At 33.4% G+C, this 18480-nt stretch overlaps 2 protein-coding genes across 3 annotated transcripts; both read left to right on the top strand.

The window, feature by feature from the left end:
- The first annotated feature begins 7011 nt into the window (after nucleotides 1-7011).
- On the top strand, nucleotides 7012-13120 carry LOC143586751 (serine/threonine-protein kinase PBL34-like). The gene is made up of 6 exons (XM_077068225.1): nucleotides 7012-7600; nucleotides 9477-9793; nucleotides 10678-10813; nucleotides 11455-11591; nucleotides 11674-11797; nucleotides 12481-13120. Exons 1-6 carry the CDS (start codon nucleotides 7399-7401, stop codon nucleotides 12984-12986), a joined length of 1422 nt encoding a protein of 473 aa, XP_076924340.1. The 5' UTR covers nucleotides 7012-7398; the 3' UTR covers nucleotides 12987-13120.
- Nucleotides 13121-15561: 2441 nt separating this feature from the next.
- Nucleotides 15562-18439, top strand: LOC143586759 (putative B3 domain-containing protein At5g66980). 2 transcript variants are annotated; one of them, XM_077068237.1, is made up of 4 exons: nucleotides 15562-15675; nucleotides 15747-16346; nucleotides 17876-18133; nucleotides 18224-18439. In XM_077068237.1, the coding sequence occupies exons 1-4, from the start codon at nucleotides 15613-15615 to the stop codon at nucleotides 18386-18388; spliced, it is 1086 nt and encodes a 361-aa protein (XP_076924352.1). In that variant the 5' UTR covers nucleotides 15562-15612; the 3' UTR covers nucleotides 18389-18439. The 2 variants fall into 2 exon arrangements, with proteins under 2 accessions (XP_076924352.1, XP_076924351.1); XM_077068236.1 differs by having other exon boundaries at nucleotides 17876-18439.
- Nucleotides 18440-18480: the final 41 nt, after the last annotated feature.

Genomic DNA, 18480 nt, shown 5'->3' with positions numbered 1-18480 from the left:
CAGAATACTAACCGTGTTGTGTTTAGTGAAGCAAAGACAGGAGTGGACGCATAAAACACACCCCTGACACCAGACGAAACGACTGGTGGGAGTGATGGCCAACTATTGTAGGTGATGTCAAAGATGAAGCGGTACAACCAACACGAGGTACTGGAGAGGTGCTTGGTTATACACACGCACTATCCATTTAGCTTCGTCAACGTCAAAAGTAAACCCCATGAAGCGGACGTTATGAGCTTGAATCTGTTTGATAAAGTTGTCTGGGATTCGCGAGATGAGTTCGAACCTCGTCTTTTCAAAATTTAGCCTGAATAGGCTAGCAGATTTCAAGGTTTGTACGCTAGGGTTTGCGATGTTTTTAGGTGTGTTTACAAGGAAGAGCCAGTTTTGATTATAATGCTCACCCCATATGTTAGTATATCCAGCGTCTGGTTTGTTAACACTCAGCACACGATAATTTGTCAACGTGTGAAAGAAAGTTCTTGGAAGGATCTTGTATCTTGCGTGGGGGGAAAGAGAGAAGGTAAGGTTCGTTATGCAAGAGCAGCATCGACCTCTCGTCGGTTCTATTAACAAGGTTGGGATGTTGTGCTTCGGTCGCCTCAGTGCAGGACCAATGCCCCAACACTGACCGATACACGAAGTACAATGGATGGCCACCAACAAAATCTACGTACACAATCGTAAATTATAGTGTTTGATCATCTGCTTTAACAACAAAGTTGACATGATTTGGGTTACTAAAAGTGTAGGGAGTGGTGTCATAGGGCCAATCTAAAACTTGATGGCTATTCTTTACGGGGTTAAGCAAAAGTAATTGGTACAATGGACGCATAAAAATAAGAAACATGCCTCCACTAGCAGCCAGGAAATTAGGAATAAAGCGACGAGGGTACATAAGTCTGCCAAAATCAAAAGTAGTTTGAAGATTACCATGCTCATTGTAGCCCTTCAGCAATCCGATTGGATTAAGAGTGTCTCTCTGTAACACAAACACCAATTTTGTTGCTGCGTAAACACTAAATCCGGGTCGGCTAATTACATAGTTAAATTCTTTGAAGGCCGCTTTGAAATTCTGAAGATCACGGTAATCTACCAAAGAAAATATGCATTCCATCGTATCATGAGGGATTGACTGCAGGTAGGGTTTAGAGATTTTGTTTCCCATGCGTGTATAGTTGCAGAAGCCCTAATTATTTTGCTACTGTTGAAGTGGAGAGTAGTAAGCTTATTATTTTATTGAATGGACCAATGGCAAGTCTTGAGGGGCGATTTTTGGCTCGTTTAACGTACCACACGTACTCGAACCGAGCTTAGGCTTGTTAAAGATTCTTTTTAAAATATATAAAAATAAAAATTAGTTAATATATACTAAATTAGCTGGGCTCGAGACCGAAACAAGCCAATCTCGAGCTCAACTCTTGTAAGCCAAACTAGCTGAGAATCTAGTCGAGCTTGGAAGTGATTACACATTTGATAGAGACGAAAAATGCAAATTTGAAACTACTGGACTAAAACCGCATATTTGGACAAACCACAGGGATGAAAACCGCAATTAATTGAAATAAGTATTATAATAAAGAAAGAGTGAAAAGACATGTCTGCCCTTAACTTAACGATTAAATTTAATGGGGTTAGTGATTTTGATTTAATTGGCAAGAATTGGGAACGTGGAGGGTTCATATGCAAAAAATAAACTTTTCGGATTCAATTCGCATTATTTGTCAAACCACAAGTACGAAAATGTCACCTTACTCTTTCATTTGTGATTACCTAGTTTATATTGAACATTAAGGTTTGTATTAGTTTTTTTTCTTGTTTCCAAATCATATAAAAAAATTCACGTCTCGATTTTTTATACATGAAAAATCATATTTATAGTACAACACATTGTTTGACTTTAGTGTGAGGAAGGAGGTCATTTGTCAATTATGTTGAAATACATGATGGATCATGCCTTAATCAAGTCATATTGAAAGTAATGGATTTGTAATAACAACTTATAATAATTGGTGATTTATAAAGCTTAGAATTGCTAGATAAATTAAGAGTTGTATAATAATTATCATACATAAGATACACTATAAATATGCTAATCAAAAAAAGTAATACATTTTAATATGTATTCACCTTCATTCAAATAACTTGTTAGCTTGTAGAAATTGGCTAGTCACAAGTGTATAACACGTAATCAACGAGTTAATAAGACAATGTAATTGATAAGCAAAACATCTAATATAGATGTCTCGTAGCAATAGGGTGTTACTACGAAGCATTATCCTCTAATTACGTCTTATTTGGTTATAGTGTTATACAACCAACGATCTGTAGTAAACGTCTCCCTCATAGACTCTAGCATCCATAAAAATGACATGACAAACCAACATATATATCATACGAATATATAGGCATCCCATTATAGTTTTGTGGAACAAGAATTGTTCAACAAAGAGGTCATAAAGAATTATGTTTACATTCTATTCAACTCTTTTATCAACGACAATTGAGGGATTAAATTCTAAGATAACGGCGACATTAAAGGCGCTACTAATAAAACAATTTATAGGTAAGAGGATCAAAGAACCCCTCGCAATCCGTCAATGTGACAATATTAATACGTGTTTAATGATTATAGCACTAGTTAGTTCATGTATTCAACTTGTTGACAATTAGGTTTGATAAACCAACCCATATTTTTACCTTAAACTAGCATGATTAGGCAATAAAGACAAAATAAAATGTTTGAATGGACTTCCAACAAAATAAACACATTATTGTATCATATAACAGTCAACTTTCCAACCATTTCACTTCACCCCACTTTACAAGGCACACAAGATGAGTTAGAATGTTAGATAACCCATATACAATATAACTTTAATCATACAACATTCATTCATACTTCATGGTCTATATCCGAATTCTATTGAAAGTTAATCCTAATTAGTCAATATGTGAAAGTCAAAGGGGTAACCGTAAAATAGTCAAAAGATAGGGTTAATGTATTAGTATGTTTTTCCAGTTGTTTGAGGTACAAGATGTTATGAGTTTTAGTCGTATTATGTTTAGAAAGTTATTTAATATAAATAGATGGTTCTAGCTATACATACACATAGATGTGAGGGAGAATCCTACATGTATGTGTGTGTATACACACGTTGTATTTATATGATAAATATGTTCAACCTATAGTCTAAACCATTTTACTCATTCTGATGTATGGAGTTTGAGATCGGACTTGTTTATCACATAACCTTCATTTAACCTTAATTTTTCTTAATTTTTGTTCACGTTCATTCGTTAATTTAGACAACTCGAGATTTGCTTAGTTCATTTAAGTACTTCAATTTGAAATTATATAACATGATTTCTCTTAGCCCGAACAATAATATTTATCCTCAAAATTAGCTATTACATAATCATGTAATACCAATAGGACACTGTTAAACCTTAGGCAAGTGAATCAAGAACACCAAACACGATTTTGCATAAAATGTTTATACGACTCTTTTTATTAATGAGAAACAGGAACGGAATTCATACTACTAACTAAAATAAAACTTTTCATAGGTTTATATAACACCCACAACTTTTTATAGGTTATATAACACCCACAATCAAACTAAACTTCTATTTTATTTAATAATAAATAAAAGATAACTATGACACTAAGTTATTCAACTTGGTCTATGAACTTTAGATCTCCACCAGACCGCCTCTTGAAATCTTCCGTACCACCCTTATACTTTTCGTATCAACCATTTCGGTCCTTCAAGTTGATATTGCACCTAGTTTTACAGACACTACATCTTTAATATTAATAATAATAGTATATTTGTAAAAATATGCATATATCATCTAAGATACACTAATTACATTATTACAAAGCTCCCATAGTATATTTGTTAATGAAAATCAAATTAATACAATGTATTTTTTATTTAATTATAAGTTTAATATAAAAATATGATTTTTTATGTGATTGTATCAACTCTAAACCAGATATTGTATCCTAACAATGATCAAGTATGAGTCATCATTTATATAATACTTCCTTGTTTAATATTCATTAATTATTATATTGGTTTTGCTTAGGTAGGTTGTAATATATTCGGTTCTTGAATTTTTTATTTATTTCATTTTTATCCAATCCTCAAAATAATAAAAAATGGAGCATGAACATGACCAGACCGGTAGCATGCATGCTCTTAAAGTCTTAATGAGCTATGGTTTATTTATTATTTGGAAAAATAAAATACTAACACCATGAAGACATAATTGTTTTGTTCATATAAAATTATTAGTTTTTATTAAGTTTAAAAGTATTTATTATAAACATGGTCGGTATAGGTTCTTAATATCTTTCACTTATCACAACTCATATCTAAATTATTATTATTATTATTATTATTATTATTATTATTATTATTATTATTATCACCTACTACTCATTTTCACTCGTCTTATTTTTCGATGGCATAATCGCTCACTGTCTTCACTGATACATTGGACTTCACGTGAATTTTTTAATTTTCTCGACTTGCAACATACAAACTCTCTCTTTCCAAAAATACATGTAAATATTTGGATTTTAGGTTCAGATTACATGTTCAGTCGGGTTTGGGTTTGCATGTGAAGAGAAAATACATAATCTTTTTATAGATTTTATAAACTAATTACAATAAAATAATAAGCCTTAGGTGTTAAACTCACACTCACTTCTAACTAAAAACTTGTTAATATAAAAGGAGATTAGATTTGTGATTTTTTTTAAACTTTACTTCAAAGATCTACTATTAGGTCACTGGCTTTTATTTCACATAATATAAAAATCCCCAAGATATTGTTTGGTATTCAAATAGGTCACTAACTATGATTTATACATTTCAAGTCCCCAAACTATCACTTGGAATGTTATCAAACAATAACATCACATTGTATATTTTTTATTTTCTCTTGTAATCCAACCAAATCAAGATAAGAGATCACAATTAATATTTCCCATAACATTGATATTTTTAGATCCCAATTAAATAAAAAAGATTACAACTCATGTGATCATACAAATACCATGCTAATTAGGAAACCATGTAAAATCAGTGGCGAATATATAAATTTTAAGTACGGGGGGCAAAATTTGGGTCGGCTAAACTAGATTGGTAAAAAACAAATAGTGGTTATATAATACCAAATCATTAATTCGCTAAACATAACTCAAAACCATAGTTCAATCAAAAACCATTGATTTCCCTATCTGGGTCGGTACAAAAACACTATCACTCATCAAAGCCATTAATTCGCTAAACATAACTCAAAACCATAACTCGAAGCCATTCGCTAAACTGGGTCGGTACAAAAACACCGTCACTCATCAAAACCGACACCGTCATTCATCATCTCCGCCGCATGATACCTCGGCCAACCACTCGAAGGACCGCACGAACCCGGAACCACTAACCGACGCCACTGATTTTCCGGCGAGAGCTCCTACACCGTCATAGATCCGCCTCCGCATACAGGGGCCTTTCCCCCTATTTATATATTGGCTCCGCCTCTGTGTAAAATGCAACTTATTTTCCATTCAATGAGTTTAGACCGGAAGCTAACCAAAACTAAATTCGAATACTAGACATCGATTATACTTTATAAAGAGGATTCAAACGAATTTCATAATCCGTCGGGAAAATTAATTGGACTATATGAATACCCCGCCAGAACCACGTAAAATGTAACTTATTAACAAATGGTTAAGACAAGAAACCAATATAAACTACATTATAGTATCAGGCGTCTACTACAAAGAGGAATCGAACACTTACTAGAAATTTAGAACCTTATAGAAAAACTCATGAAGTCATACAAACATTCTGCTAACTAACGAAATCAGATAAAATATATCATACCTTCACAAGGCTAAGATAAGAAACTAAAATCGACAAAATCAAATAAAATATAACCAGTCTTCATAAGGTTAAGATAAGAAACTTTTATTTTGAATGACCAACAAATTCTCTAAATGAGCCACTGGCTAAATTCAATACATCGAGATACACTCACCTTTCAATCCGGGGAAAACTCTCACCTGATGCCAACACTTGCGAACACTCGCCGAAGGCATGACCTTGCGGTGAGAGAAAACTCGTTCAATTCAAGGATCCAACTAGTGAACGTCATTCAGTGACGAAGCTTGGGCTAAGTCATAGGGGTAACCAAAGCCACTGAGGGGTGACCGAACTCAATACCTAAAAAAAATTTCAGACATAATCGTGAAAATTGAAAAACGACGGTGCCCAGGGACACTCCGCCCCCTTTAAAGCTATGCTGTAGACGCAACTTACTCGCTTAGTCTCCCATCATCATCATCCTGGCGCAGCTGAATCTAAATGCTAGGGCAAGAATCGAACATGAGTCACATGAAACACAAAGTCTCTCCCTTACCACTCTATACCATTAAAACTATAATTTTGTAAAATCTTTTTAAAAAACATTGCTTGTGATATAAAAATTGTCCTTTTATTTGTCATTGTGACTTTGAACAAGTCATACCTTTTTTGTGATTTCAAATCTTTTTGGAGTACTAGACAATAGACATAACAAGGTGGTGCCTGGTGGTGGGTACTTATGTATATCTCATACAGCTTGCAACTTGCACCTTCTCTCTTTCTCTCTCCAAATTTTAAATGTGATCTCAATCTCCATTTTGTTTTTCTACAAATCATTTTTATAAAAAAAAAAGTTGTCATCTTGTTTTTGAAAGCTCTAAATTAAGCCTTTTCAACCATCATTTAAAATCCAAATTCTTTTGGAATTTGAGGGAATTTTATTGTGTGTGCAAGTCCAAATAAAAAAAAAAAACTCATTCTTGTTTTAGTGCCATCATTTTCCACCTTCCATCTTGAACCAAAAAATCACTCAAAAATTGGAAAATTTTGAGTCTTTCCAAGAATCTTGATTTCAGGAATTCAGGGGTTGTTTTGAAAGATTATATTTTAAACCTCAACTGGGTTTTGTTTCTTGCATCTAATTCATCAATCTTGCACAATAATATCACTAAAAAGTTTGTAAATTTTGAATCTTTTTTGGTGGGTTGGTTTATGTTTAGCAAAATTATTTTAAATCCCAACTGGGTTTTGTTTCTTTCATCCTTGATCAATAATATCACTAAAAAGTTGGAAAATTTTGAATCTTTTTTTGTGGGTGGGCTTTGATTGATCATACCCAAAAGTCTTGATTTCATAATTTGTATCAGAAAATTTCTTAAATCCCAACTGGGTTTTGTTTCTTGCATCCAACTCATCAATCTTGATCAATAATATCACTAAAAAGTTGGAAAAGTTTGGATCTTTATTGTTGATTGATGATATTAAGCAGTCTTGATATTAGGGTTTGTTTTGAAATATGAAATCTGGTGATGAAGAAGGTGTAAAGGTGGAATCTTTGCATGTTATGAGCTCAAAGATCAAGAACACAAAGATCAAAAATAAGAAAAAAAGTGGTCAAAATTTTGTTGGATGTTGGAATAAATGGAGAGTTATTGGCAGCTGTATTTCTTCAAGATCCAAAGTTGATAGCTCCACTAGTGGCATCAGTAGTGAATTTGGTAAAATCTTGAATCTGTTTTTTAGCCATATATTTATCATTTTGTTCGTGTTTGTTCTTTCATAAATTGTTTTATATAAACTTGTTTGTGGTGTTCATAAACCTTTAAAACCAAAAGTAGAAAGTTTGGTTTTATGGTTCGGTTTTGGTGGTTTAATGGTTCGGGCCGATTTGGAACTTGGAATAGGTGGTGTTTTACATCCGAACCGGTTCTATTATGTATATATTTTTATTTCATTTTTGAAACATATGGTTAAATATAGGTATATATCATAATTAATACCATGTTAATTTTTTTAATGCAAGCTAATGATTTATAAATAAAATAGAAAAAAAGGGTTAAACTGTCAAAACTGAACCATGAAATCGGTTTGTATATTTATCAAAACCGAACAACCGGACGGTGAACATCCTTAACTTATTTAATATTTAATGACATGTTCTGTTTTTATTTTATTATTTTTAAGTTAGAGATATAAATGAGTGATTGATTTGTACCTCTCCCTGCTAACTAATTTATGGTGTATTTTATTGGAAAATCCTAGAATGTTATGAGATGGGATTGATTTGTACAAACAATTTGGATTTGACAAATATACCCCCAATATTCATGTACTCTTTTGTCTTTTGACAAATATACAAACAATTTGGATTGATTTGTACAAACAAGAGGGTAAAATTGAAGACTTAAAAAGAAAAAAAAGAAGAGATTCTTTGCAAAACTAATTAAAAAATGTAATAATTTATGATGACTAGTAGTTTTCATAAACCGTTGTAACCGACCAAAATCGTCTAAACTGAAACAAGTCGGTTCGTTTCACAGTTTGTTTTTGCTGTTTGACAGTTTATCAGTTTGGCCGACGCTTTGCAACTTGCAGCCGGTTTTAATTACTTATTTTCAAATTTTAGAATGTACAATTATGTAATATATATATGCATTTTATACATCAACAAACTTTACCATACAACACTTTTCATGTATGAGGACAAGTAGCATTCATAAACCGTTGAAACCGACCAAACTGTCTAAACCAAAGCAAGTTGACTGGTCAACTACTTTACGATTTATGTGGTTCGGTCCAACTGGTTGTTTAGCTTTTTTCTATTTAGTTACTTTTTCCAAATTTTAGAATATGCAATTATGTTCATGAACTAGGGGTTTGCGTGGGCGGTTCGGTTTTTGACTAAAACTGAACCGATACCAAACTTTCGGTTTATGATATTTAAAACCGTTCGGTTTTGGTTTTTTCGGTTCCTGGTTTTTGGGTTCGGTTCGGTTTTGGATGCGGTTTTTCTCGGTTTTGCTATTCGAGCCAAAACCTTTTAGACAAAAAAAAAAATTGACCCAGAATATTGAAATTGGGCTAGATATATTTTTTCTCGTTAAACTAATGATTAATAGAATATTGAATATTTGGACTTAAACATTAAAAGAAAATAAAAGACATATTAAAATCAAAATTCAAAATCAAAACTAAAAGTACCAATATTATTAGTTATGAATCATATGTAGAAACCAAATATATGTGTTATTAACAATATGCTAAAACTAAACAAATAGTCATTGGTAGATTTTGGTTTAATGGTTTAAGTTAAGATGTTATACTTATTTCGATTTTTTGGTTAGTTCGGTTCGGTTTTTTAGGTTCTTAACAAAATACAAAACCGAACCAAAACCAATAATTCGGTTTTTGCTAAAGTTCAAAACCGAACCGCCGGTTTCTAATTCGGTTTGGTTTTTTCGGTTCGGTTTTTTTGGTTTTTCTGGTTTCGGTTTGTTTTTTTTGGTTTTGTGCAGACCCCTATGACATGAACCAACTTTACCATTTTAAAGATTACATGTTGAATGTAACAATTATTATTATATATGTTTGCAGAAACTAAATCAGCTACTAATACTAGCAAAGATCAACAACCAGACATCCTAACTACCACAACCAACTGTCAAAACAACAACATGCCACCAGAAGAACTTAAAGTCGCGTCGCGTCTTAGGAAATTTGCATTTAATGATCTAAAATCGGCAACGAGAAATTTTCGGCCCGAAAGTCTTCTTGGTGAAGGGGGGTTTGGGTGCGTTTTTAAAGGATGGATTGAAGAGAATGGAACTGCACCGGTGAAACCGGGCACTGGGCTTACTGTTGCTGTCAAAACATTGAATCATGATGGTGTTCAAGGCCATAAAGAGTGGCTGGTTCGTAAATTTTTCGCCTTTTGGACCGAAAGTCTGGTTTCGTGAATTTTTTTTAGGGTGGCCCGAAACACGACATGTAGATAATGAGGTTTTGGGTTGGTATATATGACCCGTTTAATAAATGGGCCACATTTGGATTGACCTGTTTAACCCGTTTGATTATTACAACCCGCCAACCTAATTTACACGTAAGGGCCGAACTTGAGCCTAAAAGTAAGCTCGTTTAATAAGCGATCCGAGCCTGAGCTTCACTTATCGAGCTCGAGCCGGCTCGTGAGCCTATATGAGTCTGTCATTTAAATAATTTTTTAAAATATGTATTTAATAATTATTAGTAAATATATATATATATATATATATATATATATATATATATATATATATATATAATGTTATGAAAAAATAAATAAAAATAACTAAATAACATATATTATTTTATACATAAAGTTATAATCGAATAAAATATATAAAAATAATTATATATATATATATATATATATAAATAATTAATAAATTGTAAATGAGCCGAGCTCTAGCTTTAAAAATAGATCTCGAAACAAGCCAAGCTCGAGCTTGGAACTTCTACTCACGAGCCGAGCTCGAGCTTTGAAAATAGAGCTTGAGACGAGCCGAGCTCGTTTGCACCCCTACTTATTACCTGCCAACTTGTTGACCCATTTGACACGTTTAGATAAAAAGTTGAACTGGTCGTGTTCGAGTTACACAATTTTAACATGTTCAAGTTAGGGTCAATATCTTTTACATGATTAAAAGATAAGTCATTTCAACCCGCCAACCTGAAACCAGTCAACCCTACTCGACTCAACTGACACCCTTAATCTTTTAAGGCTTTAAATTCTAAAAAAGAATCTTGATTATGGCAGGCAGAAGTGAACTTTTTAGGTGATCTTGTAAACCCGAATCTTGTCAAACTGATCGGTTATTGCATCGAAGACGATCAACGGTTGCTAGTGTACGAGTTCTTGCCTAGAGGAAGCTTGGAAAACCATTTATTCAGAAGTATGTTATTTTTCTTATCTTTTAATCACTCGTTTTTACTTATAAATATTTATTAATCATAATCAAATAATTAGACTTTTTTTTTAAATACTATTCAAAAAGGGCTTGTGGCGCAGCTTGTTGCCCGTTTGCCTTTTGTTTTGATGTAAACATTATTTTTTTCTTAAATACAATTTCATCGTTTATTTAAAAAAAAGAATTTTTTTAATGAACTATGGTTTTCGTCCCTGTGGTTTGTCAAAATGTGCGGTTTTGTCCAATAGTTTCAAATTTGCGATTTTCATCCATGTGGTTTCATTTCCCTTGCAATTAACCAGACCCCACTAACCCCGTTAAGCATGGTCCTTAAATCAATCAACGTGCCCATACCCTAATTCGCAAGCCACCTCACGAAAGGAGGTGGGGTGTACTCGGGAATATATAGGACAAAACTGCCCTCTCACGTGAGTGGCACACTGATGAGTTTAACGATCAAACTTAACGACGTTAGTGTGTTCGGGTTTAATTGCAAGTGAAATGAAACCACAAGGACGAAAATCGCAAATTTGAAACTATTGGACTAAAACCACATATTTGGACAAACCACAGCAACGAAAACCGCAGTTTACTTGACTTTTTTTATTTAAACATTTTTTTTGTAGGATCATTGCCTCTTCCATGGTCCATTCGAATGAAGATCGCACTCGGTGCTGCTAAAGGTCTTGCTTTTCTTCACGAAGAAGCAAAACGGCCCGTTATTTATCGGGATTTTAAAACGTCCAATATTTTGCTAGACGCGGTATGTATAATGTATTGCCCGATAATTTTAACAAATTTTGGTTTCGTGTTTTGTTGTATTTATGATAATTTGTTTTTGTCAGGAATACAATGCCAAACTTTCTGATTTTGGGCTTGCTATAGACGGCCCGGAAGGTGATAAAACTCACATATCTACACGGGTCATGGGAACTTATGGTTATGCAGCTCCTGAATATGTGATGACAGGTAAACTTTTTGTATGGGTCGGGTTGGGTTGATCTGAAATACTTAATGTTTAAAAGTTTAGGTTTTCTTTATATATAATAACTGTGTTAAACTATTACAAAAATAACATAGTTTTAGAACAAAATATTTATTTATTTATTTATAATTTTACTCGGTTGACCTGTTTGACTCAAACCGAGCCAAAAACCGAAAAACCGGGTTTTTGAAAACCGTTCGGTTTCGGATTATGAAAACTGTTGGGTTTTGGTTTTGCCATTTCGGTTTAAATTTTTTGGTCATGAAGTTTTCGGCCTAAATGTTTTTGTTAATTAATGATTTAATTGATTATTACTTATTTTGGCCTAAAATTCATTACACAATTTATTAAATTTTTTATTAATTTACTTAACATTAATAAAATAAAGTTTTTAATTCATAATTTTAATAACAAAAATTGGGTTTTTGGCTTTTTTTTTTCCGGTTTTTACGTGTGTGTTTTGGTTCGGTATTATCATACACGCATAACCGGAACCAGATCGGAAATCCGATTCAAATGAAAAACATCAAACGAAACCGTTGGTTTTGGGTTGAGTTCGGTTATGTCAGTTGTTTCAGTTACGGGTCGGTTATTTCTTTTCAAGCCATTAACTTTTTTAATTATAAAAATGGTTCTATACAAATTTAAAGTTTGTGTTTCTTTTCAGGACATCTGAGTTCAAAAAGTGACGTTTATAGCTTCGGTGTTGTTCTACTTGAAATGTTGACCGGGCGGAGATCAATGGACAAAAAACGTCCAAACGGTGAACACAACCTCGTTGAGTGGGCCCGCCCGCAATTAGGAGAAAAGAGACGGTTTTACAGGTTAATCGACCCTCGATTAGAAGGCCAGTTCTCAATAAAAGGGGCCCAAAAAGCGGCCCAACTTGCGGCCCGTTGTCTTAGCCGTGACCCGAAAGCCCGGCCCTTAATGAGTGAAGTTGTTGAATGTCTAGAACCGTTGCCAGCTCTCAGAGACATGGCAGGCTCGTCTTATTATTTACAAACAGTTCAACACGAACGGGCCGGGCCCAGCACGGACCCGGACCGAACGGGTGCAGGCCCATCTCCAAGAAACGGGCCGCAACATCCACGAACATTGTCGATACCTAACGCTTCTCCACGTCATCATCAGTTTCTGCAGAATTCACCGAAACCGAAAGGGAAGCAATAACGAAGGGCAGTTTGGTCATTTGACCCTGATTATGTGTTGCCAAATGTTTATTATAGGCAATGGGGAGTGATATTTTATGAACACAGGTTATGTTAATATAGTATGTTAAATTGGTTGTATTTGTCTTTTTATCTATAATTTTAACACTTTAATGGGCTTCGGGCCCGATGGCCCGTTCAAACAGCTCGTGCCCAAACGTCATAACGGTTCAAACACAGCTAGTTTAACTAAAAGTTCGACTTAAGACTTAAAATTGATCTAAACTGTTTTAATTAAACTCGAACCGTAACTCAAAAACGGACCCGAGCCCGAGTTACCTACAACATTTACTTAAAACTCAAATCATATGGAAAATAAATATCATATTTTTGTTACTTGTCAATCTCGTAGCGCTAAACCTTAAACCCAAAAGTAATTATCTACTCCGATAAATTAAAACATATTTTTGTCAGTAATCAACCTCATAACACTCCTCGCCTTTTTTAGACCCGTTTCAAGATATGTTTCAGTTATCTTATTTCGCCTGGGTCTTTACCCGACTCAACAATGGATTTCCAGATCCATACAGTGTTACAGTCCGGTTTGTTTTCATTTAACACAATCGTTACCCCTCCTCATAGTGTTAAAACTTTATGTCACAAATCACCTTTTGAGATTATACATGGTGTTTATATTATGTTCATGGTGTTTTTAAATATATACATGATGTTTTAGGTTTTGTACATGGTGTTTTATATGTCAGGTGTTAAAACATAGCGTTTTATAATTTTTTTTTATTATGGTGTTTTACCACTTGCCGTCCATTTTCAACATGATGTTTCTTACCGTGTATGAGTGTGTGTGGGTGTGTTACTATTTTTTAAAAATGTGTTTGAAAAATAGATGTAGCATTAAATATCAAATTGATATTTTGAAAAGGAGATACAAAAATAAGATGTTATGCATTTGTATTCGTTTTGATGGGGATCAGGGTGCAAACGAGCTAACCCGCTCACAAGCTACTCAAGATTCAAAACAAGCCAAATCTTATCGAGCCTGAGTTATATCGTTTAGGCTCGTCGAGCCTTGACGAGCCCAATGTATTTTTATGTTCAAACTTTTTTTGGACTTCAATGTATTAATTTCACATCACACACTCGAGCTTTGGCTAGTTATGTTCCAGTGGCTTGTTGTGGACTTCAAAACAAGCTCACCCTCTCCCCCAGTTGTGAGCCAAGTTTTGCAATGGCTTGTTGTGAGAAAATGGAGACAAAATGTTGTGATTGCGAGGGGGGGCTTTTTACCACTACACCACTTTTTGTAAAATTTTTCGTTACTGATTGGAATGTCACATGTTGCAAAACGCCTCAAAAATAGTTTTTGTAAAATTCTTCAATAATTACTAAGACCACAATTTATATGCTTAGTTACCAATTCGCATGGTTTAAACAAACTTGACCTTAAAGATACGACTCACAAACAAAACTCAACTTTTTAGAAAACGAGCTTGAAGCCAGCTGAACTCATACATAGTCAAGTAAATACTTTCGGGAAAATGACAAAAATGTCCATTTTGACCATGGTAATCCCCAAAATGTCAGGCATCATGTAGTGGCGTTGATAGCCGAAAGACAAGGGTACATGCACCGATCAGCCGGTGTCCCGATGATTGAGTGCTATGTGCCTTATGTCCAAGGCTCGATGCAAAACTACTATCGAGCCGGGGGTCTCACCGAAAGCAGCCTCTCTATCCTTATAGGGTAGAGGTAAGGCTGTCTACATCTTACCCTCCTCAGACCCTACCATAGCTTTGCTATTGGTGGGATATACTGAGTACGATGATGATGATGATGATGAATCCCCAAAATGTCCATACAATTCCAACCGCCTTCATTATATCCATTTTTTTCTGACCTATCCAAAAAAAATGTTTCCCGCGCCTCCTGTCTTTTTTAAATCTAAACGTCGGGTGGATTGTTCTAGGCGCCGGGTGAATTTTTTAAAATCTACGATGTGTCTGGATTTGTTTTAAAAATTCACCTAAGCCTAGATTTGAAAAAAACCAGCCGTCGTCTGAAACATTTTTGTCGTGGAGGGGGGGGGGTGGGGTTCAAAAATTAGAGGCGCCTACATACAACATTCTTGATAGGTGTCGCTTGATCATTGACTTAGAAAATAAAGATGGTCCAGTTAGTTTTGAGCTGACATATATATATATTTATTGGGAAAAATAAAATAAAAATAAAAAAAATCTTTATTTTGATTATGGCAATCTCTAAAAAAAAGTTCATATATATATATAATAAATCTTATTATATATATATATGAACTTTTTTTTAGAGATTGCCATAATCAAAATAAAGATTTTTTTTATTTTTATTTTATTTTTCTCAATACTTGATTTATTATATATATATATGAACTTTTTTTTAGAGATTGCCATAATCAAAATAAAGATTTTTTTTATTTTTATTTTATTTTTCCCAATACTTTTCACATAGGTAAAAGTGACTAATGATGAACTGAAGACTCTAGTTTTTTCAGGTTTTAACCTTAACTCTTTCAACTTTCAACATCATTAAATAAATCACAAGACTCTTGCACTTTACCAAATCTCTCTCTCTCTCTCTCAAGAATCTATGCAACCATGGCTCATCGCAGGTTTCCATGTTTCTTCAAGATCTTGTTAGACCCATCTGCACCTCACCTGGTACTCACACATCTTCATCTTCATCTTATTCTTATTATTATTATTATTAAAAAGTGTTTTTTTTTGTGCAGCCATTACCACCTGATTTTGTGAAAACCCATATGGAAAACAACATTCCAGAAGACCCAATACTTAGATCTGCCACTGGAGGGTATTCTTGGAATTTAAAGATTAAACAATTTGGTGAAAGTTGGTGTCTTTCTGATGGATGGGATATTGTGGTTCAAGATATTAATTTAGGGTTTGGTGATTTTCTTGTTTTTAGTTTTGATTGTAAAAGGAGTTTTAAATTAGTTGTTTTTAGCCCTAATGGCTGTGAAAAAGATTCCCCCCCAAATACCCTTTTAGAAAATAATAATATTAATATTAATAATAATAATTTAAATAATAATAATAATAATGATGTTAATGATAATAGTAATATTAGTGATAGTGGGATAGTGGATGATGATGTTGAAGATGATGTAAGTGAAGATGTTTATGATGATGATGATGATGAAGATGAGATGGATGATGATGATGATGAAGAGGAAGAGGAGGATGAGGTAGGTTATGAAGAGAAGGATGATGGTGATGATGATGATGATGAGGAGGATGGTGGATATATAGATGGTCATGATGGTGATCCTTTCTTTATGGTGGTTATCACCAAAGGGCATAAGTGTACGATGGTAAGATTTCTATTATTTTTTTGCATTTTGCAATTTATAAAATTTTTCATTTTTTTGGTATAATTAAGATTATCAGGTTTTTCACTTATTTATTTATTTATTATAAACAAGATATTTTCAAATTTATAATGTGTTTCATATATTATAAACAAGATTTATTTAAAATTATTAATTTTTCATTCACTATAAGCAATTTTTTTTATTTATTTATAATTTACAATTATAAAAATTTTTACTTTTTGGTATAAACAAGTTTTGTTTGATATTGTCAGGTTTTTTATTTGTTATAAACAAGATTATCAGGTTATTTATTTATTTTTTATTATAAATTATAAACAAGATATTTTTAAATTTATCATGTGTTTCATTTAAAAGCATCTGGTTTTTCATTTATTATTCAACAAGATTTGTTTAAAGGCCATAAGTTTATGATGGCAAGATTTATTATTTATTTGCAGTTATCAGAATTTTCATTTGGTATAAACAAGATTTGTTTGATATTGTCAGGTTTTTTATTTGTAAATTGTTATAAACTAGATTATCAGGTTAATCATTTATTTATTTATATATTTATTAGTATAAACAAGATATTTTTAAATTTATCATGTGTTTCATTTATTATAAACAAGATTTCTTTAAAAGCATTTGGTTTTTCATTTATTATTCAACAAAATTTATTTAAAGTTATCAGTTTTTTCATTTACTATTCAACAAGATTTATTTAAAGTTATCAGATTCTTCATTTATTTATTAAACAAGATATCTTTAAAATCATAAGGATTTTCATCTATCATAATTTGTAGTGTGGTGTGCATGGTTTGGTTTGGGACGGTTTTGAGCTAAAACAGAACCAAAACCTGAATTTTTGAAAACTGTTTTTCGGTTTTGGGTTGGGTTCTTTTTGGTTTGGCCATTTGAGCTTGAAAATTTTGGGCCGAAAGAAAATTTTGGCCCCAACATAATAATTTTGGGCCGAAAAAATTTGTCCTAACATAATTATTTTGCCCCTTAAATCATTTTGTTAATTAATAGCTAATTGATTATTAATTATTATACATACGGTTCAGTTTTTTCGGTTTTCATTACATGCAAAACTAAAACCGAACCGAAAGTTATGTTCTTACAAAAACGTTAAATCAAACCGTCGGTTTTTTTTGTCGGTTCGGTTTTTTATTCGGTTTTCATTACATGCAAAACTAAGACCGAACCGTAAGTTATGTTCTTACTAAAACATTAAATCAAACCGTCTGTTTTTTTGTCGGTTCGGTTTTGTATTCGGTTTTCATTACATGCAAAACTAAAACCAAACCGATAGTTATGTTCTTACAAAAACATTAAATCAAACCGTCTGTTTTTTTGTCGGTTCGGTTTTTATTACATGCAAAACTAAAACCAAACCGTAAGTTATTTTCTTACAAAAACATTAAATCAAACCGTCGGTTTTTTTTGTCGGTTTGGTTTTTTAAGATCGCTTAAAGATTTATTAAACAACTTTTAACTTACATTTCTTGTGATTATTAATTTATTAGCGGATGCCGACGGAATTTACGAGGTTGGCCGGAATAGACTGTGAACGAACTCTAACGGTGGCGAATCTTGACGGCAAAGAGTGGGAGTTGGGTGTGCGGTTTGAGAAACTACGCCACGTGGAAAAGTTCTGTCTTTCCTCCGGATGGCCAGTCTTCCGGCGAAGTAATGATGTATCGGAAGGAGATGAGTGTGTCTTTAAGTTTATAAGAAACGAAGATAAATTATTATTAGCAAGAGTTTCAAAGAGTAAACGGCCGGTGAAAACTCCGGCGAAGGCGAAAACTCCGGTGAAAGCGAAAACTCCGGCGAAGGCGAACACTCCGGTGAAGGCGAAAACTCCGGCGAAGGCAAAAACCCCGGAGCGTGAAGTTGTGAAGAGGAAGAGAAAGCCTACGGAGAGAAATTCCGACAAGAAAGTTGAAACGAGGGCGTCGCGTGGCGTGAAGGAAGCGAAGAGGCCACCTGGAAGGCCGTTTAAGCGGCCACGTGGAAGGCCAGCTAGGCGAAAATAAGGTGTTATGTAATTTTTATTTTAAGTTTATATTAAATGGTCTAATTAGACTAACTATAGGTGATTATCTATTTTTGTTTAGCATGAGATAAT

The sequence above is a fragment of the Bidens hawaiensis genome, unplaced genomic scaffold (genome assembly GCF_021521415.1).
Source record: "Bidens hawaiensis isolate Kalapana, Puna unplaced genomic scaffold, B.hawaiensis_p1.1 tig00034864_1, whole genome shotgun sequence".
NCBI lineage: Eukaryota > Viridiplantae > Streptophyta > Magnoliopsida > Asterales > Asteraceae > Bidens > Bidens hawaiensis.
Note: the sequence above shows the minus strand (reverse complement) of the source record. Positions and strands in the feature narration are given on the sequence as shown.